Below are 10873 nucleotides of genomic sequence, written 5' to 3'. Positions count from 1 at the left end.
GGAGGACAGCACTCCTCTGAAAGAGGCATGCAAATCTCATCTTTCTCTTTTACTCCCTTTTAAGAAATTTAGCACAACACAGGGACCCACAACTAGAATATACAACTATGTACAGTAGGGCAGGGGGCCTTTTGGGGGGGGGGGTAGGAGGAGGAGGAGAAAGGGAGGAGGAGGGGGAAGAAAAGATCAGCAACAGATGTTAGCTCAGGTGCCAATCTTTAAAAAAAAAAAAGAAAGAAAGAAATTTAATTTGGAAATCCAGTCACTAAAAAGTAAAAGTAAATGAGTTTATTCAGAAGCTGCTGTCGTGGGGTGGGAGTGTGGGCAGGGGAATGGTTGACATGAGGATGGGAAAAAAGTCAATTGCAGCAGCAAAATGTTCCAAACTAAGTCGTTTCACACTCTTTGAACACTACTGGTATGTTAGTGACCAGACATCTCTGATTTAAACTAAAAAATTGTGGAACCTGAAGACAGTGGTCTTAGCAGTTCTGAATTAGACATCACCTCCCTGCTGAGTTTGGTCACGGAGAAAAAACAGTTGGGAAATTCTGGAAACTATGAAATCTCTACTGTCATTCTCCAAGGTCAAAAAAAGAAATTTCTGGTTCCTGAAAGCCTAAACATAAGTCAGGGCACAGTTGGCCAATCTACCAATTGCAAAGTAGAATTTGAAGGAAAATTAACAGTGTGGTTGTTCTCATACTGAAGAAAGAGATAAATGTTATCATTGTTATTATCATATGCCTTAAAATACAATGCAAAGAGACTCATATTTACAGGGGAAATGTTATAATGTGGATCTCAGAATTGCTTCAAAGCATTAATGAGTTGGGGAGGAGTTGATGAGCAGACAGATGAAACAAGATTGGCCATGTTGAAGGAAGTTATGCAAACTTGGAAATAAAAGGACAACTGCATGTTTTTCAATGTCTTTCCTGGAATCTCATCTACCAAGCCCACCCAAGGATTATTTAGTTCTTACGGTAGGGTTCAGCAAACTTTTTCCGTAAAGGGCCAGATAGTAAATATTTTAGGCCTTATGGGCCATTTTGACTGTCGCAATACTCAACTCTGCTTTTTTGCATAAGTAGCCATAGAAGATCTGAACTAGGATCTGTTTTACAGCGGTAAAAAGTCAATCTTTATATCTTGGTCTGAAGAAGTAACTCATGAAATTGTGGCCTGATCTTCTTGCCTCTCTGGTGTGAAATGAATGAAAAAGTAAAACATATTAATGAACACTAATGGCCTATCATTAAGGGAAAACCAGATAAAGCAGTAATCATTTATCTCGTTTTATTGAGTTACAAACAGGATAATTTATAAATTTGCCAATTCTTTATTACAGACTCACATTCAGCTTTTAGCCACAATGCTGGTAGATGCATTGGGGTTGTGATAGTGTATTTCCTCAATACTAAGATACCATCAATTATATAATCTGCCACCAATTCAAAACAGTTAAAATGTTCCAAGAGAAAGTTAACCCATCAGTTGCCACACTCCAGCAATGAGGCAAAAAACAAAACAAAAAAACAACATACATGAATTATGTTCTTACTATTTATTAGGCCCTGTGCTGGGTACTTGAGTTCTAGGTTCTTTTATCCCCTTCTCAAGTAAATATCATCACCTCTTACAAATGAGGAAACAATTTCATTCCATTGTGATCAGAGAACATACTTTGTAGGATTTCAATCCTTTTAAATATACTGAATTTGTTTCATAGCCTAACATATATTCTATCCTGAAGAATGTTCCATGTGCACATGCGAAGAATGTGTATTCTGCTGCTGGTGGCTGGAGTGTTCTATAGTTGTCTGTTAGATCTAGTTTATCATGTTGTTTAGGTGTTCTGTTTCCTTGTTGATCTCCTACGTAGTTGTTCTATCCATTATTGAAAGTAGGGTATTAAAGTCTCCAACTATTACTGTTGAATTGTCTGTTTCTCTCTTCAATTCAATCAGTTTTTGCTTTGTGTATTTTGGGGCTTTGTTGTTAGGTGATCTTGTGTTTATAATTGTTACCTTTTCCTGATGGATTGGCCCTTTGATCATTATAAAATGTCCTTCTTTGTCTCCAGTAACAATTTTTTTTTTCCTGAGGAAGATTAGCCCTGAGCTAACATCTGTGCTAATCTTCCTCCACTGAATATGTGGGTCACTGCGTCAGCATGGCTGACGAGTGGTATAGGTCTGTGTCTAGAATCTGAACCTGCAAACCCAGGCCACTGAAGTGAAGTCTACCAGACTTAAACACTATGTCATGGGGCCAGCTCCTCCAGTAACAATTTTCATCTTAAAGTTTATTTTGTCTGATGTTTATATAGCCACTCTTGCTCTTATCTGGTTACTTTTTGCAAGGTACATCTTCCATCCTCTCATTGTTAGCTTATTTTTATCTTTGAATCTAAAGTGTGCCTCTTATAGAGAGCATATAGTTAGATCATGTTTTTGAATTCATTTTGGCAATCTCTGCCTTCTGATTGGAGTGTTTAGTCCATATACATTTAATGTAATTACTGATAAGGTAGGGTTTATGGCTGCCATTTTATTATTTGTTTTATATGTCTCTTATGTGATTTTTATTCCTCTTTCATTACTGCCTTCCTTTGTGTTAAATAATTTCTGATACACCATTTTAATTCTCTTGTTGTTTCTTTACTGTATTTTTTAAGTTATTTTCCTAGTGGTTGTCCTGGAGATTATGGTTAGCCTCTTAATTTAAGACAGTCTAGTCTGGATTAAACCCCTATGAGTAGGAGTGGAGCATTGTCTGATATAATGCCAGAAGATGAGAGGATGGTAAAAAAAGACCGGGCAGGGTTCCACTCTTGGACAAAGGGTTGCTAGGAGTCGGAATCAACTCAACAGCACTAACAACCAAGTTTGAGTTAATACCAAATTAATTTCAATAGTATACAAAAACTTTGCTGCAGTATATACTTCCAATTCTTCCCTCCTCCTTTGTCTTATCATTTGTCATCAGATTACATTTCTGTATAAGCCTATCAGAAGTTTAATAATTATTTTTATGCAGCTGTCTTTTAAATTATATAGGAGAAGAATTACAAACAAAAATACATTTATACTGTCTTTTATACTTCCTATGTATTTACCTTTACTGGTGTTCTTTATTTCTTCATGTACATTCAAATTACTATCTAGTGTCCTTTCATTTCAGCCTGAAGGATTCCCTTTCGTATTTCTTGTAAAATAGGTCCACTTGGGACAAATTCTCTCAGTTGTTTATCTGGGAATGTCTTAATTTCTCCTTCATTTGTTGACGGAGTTTTGTTGTGTATAGAATTCCTGAATGAGAGGTTTTTTTCTTTTAGCACTTTAAGTGTGTCATCCCACCATCTTCTGATCACCATGGTTTCTGATGGGATGTTAGTCTTCTTGAGGATCCCCTGTACATGACGAGGTACTTTTCTCTTGGTGCTTTCTGCAGGTTGACTATGATGTGTCTAGGTGTGATCTCTTTGAGTTTATCCTACTTGGAGTTCACTGAGCTTCTTGGATGTGTAGATTAATGTTTTTCATCAAATTTGGGGCATACCTTTGATGTTCTGGAAAGCAATTTGCAACTCTGCCTTGGCCTTCACTTCCTGCTTTTGCAGAGCCTTAAGGTCAGCCAGAGATGAGAGGTTAGGGCTTTCTCAGCTCTCTCCCCGGCCATATGCACTGCCCTGGACATGTGCAAGGACTTCTAGGTCTCCAGCAATGTCGAGGCTTTTCAAAGCCCTCTGGACAGCTCATCTACCAGTTTCCTTTTTCAGTTGTTTGGTCAGCTTCTTGTTGGCCTCAACCGGTATGGCTGTCTTAGACAGCTGCGATGTTAAACAACAGTCACACGATTGTTTCTGACTGATGCCCTGGGAATACAGCTGTTTACACAGAATAGGTCAAGTAAAGATAAACCCTGAGGATGGGGCCTTTCCAGGGTGTTGCCTGATGGGTCAAATAGTGACAGTTCTCTGGGGACAGGGACTTTGGGGCCAGCTACAAACCCATTCTGCCTCCTGCACTGGCTAGTCTGCTGAGTCTCAGACCTACTACAGTTGTAAGGCTGTTGGTGTTCAAGGCTGCCCAAGATCTGGAAAGAGGGGAAAGGAAATTGGTCAGATTGTCAGAAACCTCCCTGTTCTCACTGAGATTCAGCTGTTTTTCTTGAATAAACACTCCTGGGATTGTTGCGATCCTTTGGTTAATTTCCAGGGTTCTGAAAACATGGATTTTGATAATTTTGCCAGTGTTCTCTCCACTCGTATAAGGAGTGGGTTTTCAGAGGTCCTTATTCTACCATTCTAGGAGCCTTTCTCCAAAGAGGAAATAAAGGTTAAGTAGTTGCCCAAGGACACCAAGTCAAGCAGCACCAAAGCTCAAATCCAAAGCATATATTCTACATTCAACTGCCTCCCACTGCAACAGTTTTCTGGACCTTCACGTTAGATAATAAGCAGTAGTCACAAAACCTCCATGGTGTATCACTTATTTGGATGGCAGTTTTAACAAAGCCCTTTCACATCAAATCTCCGTCCCTGAAGCTGGCACTGAGCACTATCATCTGCTGACTCTCAACACCAGTTTCTAGAAAATGTGTTTCTGTCACAGGCATTTTATTTCCCTCTCACTCTGGTTTTGACTCTTACTCTCCTGGAGCTCGATGCCAGCATCTCCTTAGCACTTACTATGAAGGTTTATGTTGGCAAGGATTATCTTCAGGAGGAAACTGAGTACCAGACTCAGATACAATCATATGTCACTTAATGATGGGGAGACATTCTGAAAAATGTGTCATTAGGCAATTCTGTCATTGTGCAAACATCATAGAGTGTATTTACACAAACCTAGATGGTATCGCCTACTATACACCTAGGCTCCATGGTACTAATCTCATGGGACCACCATTGTCTATGCGGTCTGTCATTGACTGACATGTCGTTCTGTGGCACATAACTGTATAAGACGCTTACCCAAGCAGGATGAATGGTGTGCTCCCCCCGGGGGTATTTGCCACAATATGCGAACTCTCTATGAATTTTTCAGTAAAGTGAGCAGCAGGTAAGCTTGAGCTCTCCATTCATGCCAGTTAATAGTTGAGGAAAGACAGATACCAGGGTCTGGAAGAAGTGAACAAAATTATGTTCAAATTCCTCTTGAACTAGAAGTGTGCTTAAAACAGAGCCTACATTCTTGAGCACTGACCTGTAATAAAAAGTGGTGGTAAAAGGTAAATCTTTTACCAGGGTGCCCAGCTGCACTATTTATTACAAGACCTGAAGTGTTGGGATGGAGAGGCATTTGCTGCAGTGGTATCAATATTACAGCTCTTGACATCTCTCTGTATGGGCTCAGTTGACCTGAAATCAGAAAACCATTTCACATACTAACAGGGCATGTTTTGATGATGTACTTGACCTTTGCCTCTGGGCTCAGCAATAAGAAGAGTGATAAGATGACATTTTTTTTTAGCAGAAAAAAACCTGAAGAATTTAAGCTTAAAGGAGCCCAAATTCAACAATGTAATAGCCGTGAGCATTTAATTAGTTAACACCCGTCTCTTCCTGCAGTGGCTCTACAGCCTGGCTGCACATTGAAAGTCACCTGGGAGCTTTAAAAAAAATCCTGTGGGACCAGGCCCTAAGATCAATTAAATCAACCCCTCAGGGAGGGATCCAGCCATCAGTATTTTAAAAATGTTCTCCAAGTGATTCTAATGTGAGGGCCACTGTGTAAAGATATTAAGGACACACACCCCTGATCTAGTGTTGGCAGATTTGGCAAATAAAAACTACCAGACACCTAGTTAAATCTGAATTTCAGAAAAATAACTTTTTAAAATATAAGTATGAACTGTATAATAGTTATCTGAAATTTATATTTAAATGAGTGTCCTATATTTTGTCTGGAAATCCTACACAGGACAAAACTGAAAAACAGGAAGGGATAGAAAAGCTATCAGCAGAGAAACTGCCCTGGTTGGCAGGTTCTTCTACCTGAGGAGGGCCCCAGGGATGTTCCAGGGGCTTCCTTAGGGCCTCTTAGTTTGTGGGGGCTGCCACAGCAAAATACCACAGGCTGGGCGGCTCAAACAACAGACATTTATTTTCCCACAGTTCTGGAGACCAGAACTCCAAGATCGAGGTGTCACAGGTTTCGTTTCTCCTGAGGCCTCCCCTCCACGTGGCTTGGCCTTCTTGCTGTGTCCTCACCTCATCTCTTAACCTGTGTGCATGCAACCCTGGTGCCTGTGTGTGTCCAAGTTTCCTCTTTTAAAAAAAATTTTTTTTTCTGCTTTTTCTCCCCAAATCCCCCCAGTATATAGTTGTACATTTTAGTTTCGGGTCCTTCTAGTTGTGGCTTGTGGGATGCCGCCTCAACATGGCCTTGTGAGTGGTGCCATGTCCCCGCCCAGGATCCCAACCGGTGAAACCCTGAGCCGTGAAGCAGAGCCCGCCAACTTAACCACTCGGCCCCAGGGCCAGCCCCCAAATTTCCTCTTAAAAGGATACCAGTCGTACTGGATTAGGCCCCACTCATATGACCTCATTTTACCTTTACTACCTCTTTGGAGTCCCTCTCTCCCAATATAGTCACATTTTGAGGTGCTGCGGGTTACCTCTTCAACAAATGAATTTTAGAGTACGCCATCAGCCCATAACAGTGCCCCTCACGGGACTGCAGTCCTGGGGAGCATGGAGGGTCAAGCCTTATTGCTCTGATGTCCTCTTCCCAGTGCTGCCCTAGCCCAGAGACTGGCTGTGCCCCCGAGCTACCAGGAGAGGGAAAAAGGGGCATTTCTGAGGGAAGCGATAGAAATGAGGGTCAGGAGGGCAGAAGTCCACTTTTTTCTGGGAAGAAAGGGAGGGAAGGGGAAGAGCGATGTCATCAGGCGGAAAGGCGATAGAGGAAGGCAAGGCGAACATGTTAAACCAAGAGGGGCCGCATGGAGAAGAAAGGAATATATGACCCGCTCCTCCAGAGGTGGAGGACACTAGGAAAGGGAACAGGTAGGACACAGGAAACTAATCAGATTTCAGGTAGCAAAGGGAAGAACCGTAGAAACTGCTCTCCTCCCCCCTTGCAAAACTCCCCGTTTCCTTTGTCCCTTTTAGGGAAAAAACAAAAATTGCCTCGAGTGTTATAAGGGTCTGCACAGGTCTCGGCGAGGAGCCTGCCCAGCCTCATTTTAGTGACCTCTCCGGCTTGGTCGCCTTGGAGCACACAGGTCCCGCTGTGCTCGGGGGCGTGAGCGTGCAGGGCAGGGAGCCGCCGGGCCGCCAGGGCCGCCGAGGGTCTGCAGGGCGCGGCTCCGGGCCGGCCTGCATGCGCGGGGCGGGGCAGCGGGGAGCCTGCCTCCCCGGCGGCGTTCCTGCCGCGCGCTTCCCGCCGAGGGAGCCGCCCCGCAGGGGAGGACGGTCCCGAGCTAGGGTTTCCGAGGGAGGTTAGGGCACACCACTCCTGGTGTTCTCGTGATCGACGGCGACGAAGCGCGTGGCCGGGCAGGCGGCGGGAACCAGCCCGCACGGTGACATTGGCCGCAGAGCCGGGAAGCGCCGAGGGCTGCGCCCCCCTCCCCGAAGCCCGCGCCGCAGCGCCGCCGCCTTTCCCACCTGCGCGAAAGGCTCCTGACCTCGGCTGTCCATAGTCCCGCCCCCGGGGACAGAGGCCCCGGAGACCAGGCCTCCGCGCGCCGGGTCAGCCCGTCGACTCTGTCCCCCTCCCCTCCCCGGACGCAGGAACCTGCATCCCCCAGTGATCGCAGCTGGCTGTGTCCTCGGGAGGGACGGGCCGTGAGGCCCCCTAATTTATGGTCCTGGTGTAACAGCTTTAAGGTGACTTCTCTGCCCGCAGAGGAAGGACCGCCCCGCAGGCTCGTGCATTTCGGATCGGCCTGATTCATCTCGAGCAGAGCAGGCAGCACCCTCTTTGACTGAGGCGGGACGTCAGCTGGGCACCAGCCTCTGCAGAGCCGGGTCGGGGCTGGCAAAGGTTTAGCTTTGTCCGAAACTGAAGAAATAATGTAAAAGAGGTCGGGGCGCTTGACAGAATGTGCTAGCATTACTGATTAAAGCAGATTCAGTTTGAAAGAGGGTGAAGATCATTTGACCGATTCCTTCTTTATTCCTCTGTTTGTACAGACATCAGTGCCCCGGGGGTGGGAGGGAGGGAGGGAGGGATGGTTTTTTCTTTTTCTTTTTAATATTTGAGTATGGGGGGGGTGGGGGGCACCCAACACTTATGGCTTAGAAGGGAAGGAATTTGGGGGACTCTGGGCAAATAAGTATCAGAACATACTTCTAAAGATGTTCTATTTCACGATCATTTGTGTGGGGAAAAAAATACTTCTTGCCTTTTGAGTTCTCTTCAGACATTACAACTAGTATTTACAGGATATATAAATTATCGGATAAGCACACCAACACACCACACTTCATGAGGTCATTACTCTGTGTTACTGTAGTAACTCATTTAAATGATGCCATTGAGTGATGCAACTTAGTCCCATGAATAAAAGGGACTAAATAAGAATATTGAGGGAGTTGTAATATTTAATGGAAAATATTTTCATATGAATGAATAATAAATTCAGTAGGGTGGATATGCTATTCCAATGTACACACATTCATTTATTATATTTATTTGTGTGTGCAGGACTCAAATGTGGACACACAGCACCAGGTGACCTCCGAATACAATCCTTAACACACTGTTCCTCAAGGGGACCAAACAAAGCCCGAGAGCGAGTGAGAGAACGTGACTGCACAGGGAGGGGCAGGCTGGTGTCACCCATGCAGTGGCACAATCATTTCTGTTATTTATAGCTTTAACCAGAAAAAGAGACTGAGAGCAGCTGAGTACCAATTTATTTTGCTGCCTGAACCGATGACTGGCTGCCTTAAATGTCACCGAGTTGGAAGGCTGTGCATTTCGTTCACCGCCAGGTTACGGGAAGCTCTGAGGCAGGTCGCCATGAGAAGGTGGGCAGTGCAGTCCTGCCGGGCCCAACAGCCCTGGGGGTGCTGAGGGCGGCCTGTCCTCGCTGACTCATCATCAAATGCTGTCTGAGGAGCCACAAAGGGGGCCAGTTTAGTCCTGTTCCAGGAGCACAATGGAGCAGGAGGCGAGGGTGTCCTCCCAGAACAACAGCAAAGACCTGGAGGTCAGGAGCGGGGACCTGTTTGGGCCACAAGCACGGCATGTGCACCTGACACACAGGTCCCGTGTCCAGCTCCCCAGGTGTGTAACACTCATGGGAAGTAAGTGCAGTAACAGGCACGAAGGAGTGCTGTAGAAACCAGAACTGAGGAGTCCGTCCGGGTCAGGGAAGGTTGTCCACCCGTGCTGACCACGGTGCTGGTCACGAAGGATACGGAGGAGCTGGTCAGGGAGAGAGGGCAAAGGTCGGGGTGGCCATGGTGGACGAGAGATTACAAAGGAAAGGAGGCAAAGGCAAAGAGCACCCTGATTAGCGCCTGAGGAGGATCCTGGATATGCAGGTTCCAGCTGCGGCCCACGTCTTGTGGAACTGAGTGTTTAGAAGGTGCCAGAAAGCCCACTCCCTAATGATGAGCAGCAGCCAGGGGGTCTCCTCAAACTTTCCAAAGAACTTAATGGAAAACTGTGTGTGTTTCTTGAAGCACATGTAGCATCATGACTACAGGGCAAGCCAAAATCACAGAACAGAACTAAGCTCTGAAATCCTGGCCTAATTATTGTTAGTTCAAAATAACCCTGCTCCACTGATAGGACTCGTGACAGACAGATACAAAGTTGCTCTCCCCAGCTTTCCCTCTGAAGTCTGCTGTGTCCCCTCGAAGGGCCGACGATCGGGCAGCTGAGCAGCAGCATTAGGTCCCTAGGCCGCCCATGGTCGGGTCACCCGGCCCCTGTCCTGCTGGGCTGCTCTCAGCACCGCAGGAGACTCCTCTGTCATCACCACAGAAGGTGGCTCGCTCCTTTGCGGTCATCTGCTCACTGCAAAGCCCCAGGGGATGCTCCTCTTCCTTCCTTCCTTCCTTCGCCTCCCAATCTCCTCCTCCCCCCTCAGAAGCGCTCACTGTTAAGTGTCAGAATTATGACTGCAAAGCGATTGCTGCCCTCAGTTACAGAAAAAAGGAAACCGCCTCCTTTGTCTTCCCTCATCAACCTCCCAGGCTGGGTCTCCCCAGCAGCAGCGCTCGTTGTCTCCATGAGATGCGGGGGCACACGTCTCGTTTTAGACAGCGCCCATCCTCGTAGCCCCGTAGTCTAGCCACACAGCGGTGTTTCCAAGGCCGATTTCTCATCTACTGCCCCTTCCTATCTCATGTGAAAGCGCCTCCTTCCTTTTCTAGCTGGATTACCTCTGTGTGACCTGGATTCCAGCCTTCCCAGAGGCTTCCTTGAAGGAACCACAGTGCCTGAGGATCAAGGTCAGCGCCTGCATAGCCTGGGGGCTTGCCAGTGGGTCCTGTGCTTGTGAAGAGCAGTTCTGGGTGATTCTGACAGACCTCAGGGTTTTATTTATTCATTTTGCAAACATTACAGAAGCCCTTTCGTATATCTTAGGGGATGGGGAAATGAATAAGAAGCCTCGTCTAGGGCAGCAGACACCTAAAGGGTAACGCTCACACGAGACAGCACAATAACGGAGGGATGAAGAGAGCTGTGGAAAATCAGGAGAACGTGTTTCAGAGTCTGCCTGGATCAGGGAGTGATCGCCACATCCGTGGGTTCCAGCATTGGTTGTGAAGGCTGAAGAGGAGCTGGTCCGGGGAGAAGGGGTGGAAGGTCATGCTGCCCTGGGTGGAAAACAAAGCTTAAATGAGCGGAGGCAGAGGAGGACAGGTGAGGAGGAGAGGCAGGAAGGAATCTATGGGGCT

The 10873-nt window shown here is 46.1% G+C and overlaps 1 protein-coding gene across 1 annotated transcript; it reads right to left on the bottom strand.

Annotated features, from left to right (window-relative positions):
* Positions 1-1285: 1285 nt before the first annotated feature.
* LOC103552370 (uncharacterized) lies at positions 1286-10437 on the bottom strand. Its single transcript, XM_070618154.1, has 6 exons — positions 10355-10437; positions 8948-9104; positions 7142-7646; positions 5214-5368; positions 4982-5128; positions 1286-4101 (listed from the first exon to the last, which is right to left on the bottom strand). The coding sequence occupies exons 1-5, from the start codon at positions 10435-10437 to the stop codon at positions 5051-5053; spliced, it is 978 nt and encodes a 325-aa protein (XP_070474255.1). The 3' UTR covers positions 1286-4101; positions 4982-5050.
* Positions 10438-10873: the final 436 nt, after the last annotated feature.

The sequence above is a fragment of the Equus przewalskii genome, chromosome 5 (genome assembly GCF_037783145.1).
Source record: "Equus przewalskii isolate Varuska chromosome 5, EquPr2, whole genome shotgun sequence".
In the NCBI taxonomy this organism is placed as follows: Eukaryota; Metazoa; Chordata; class Mammalia; order Perissodactyla; family Equidae; genus Equus; species Equus przewalskii.
The sequence above is the reverse complement of the archived record's forward strand: the minus strand, read 5'-3'. Positions and strand labels throughout refer to the sequence as shown.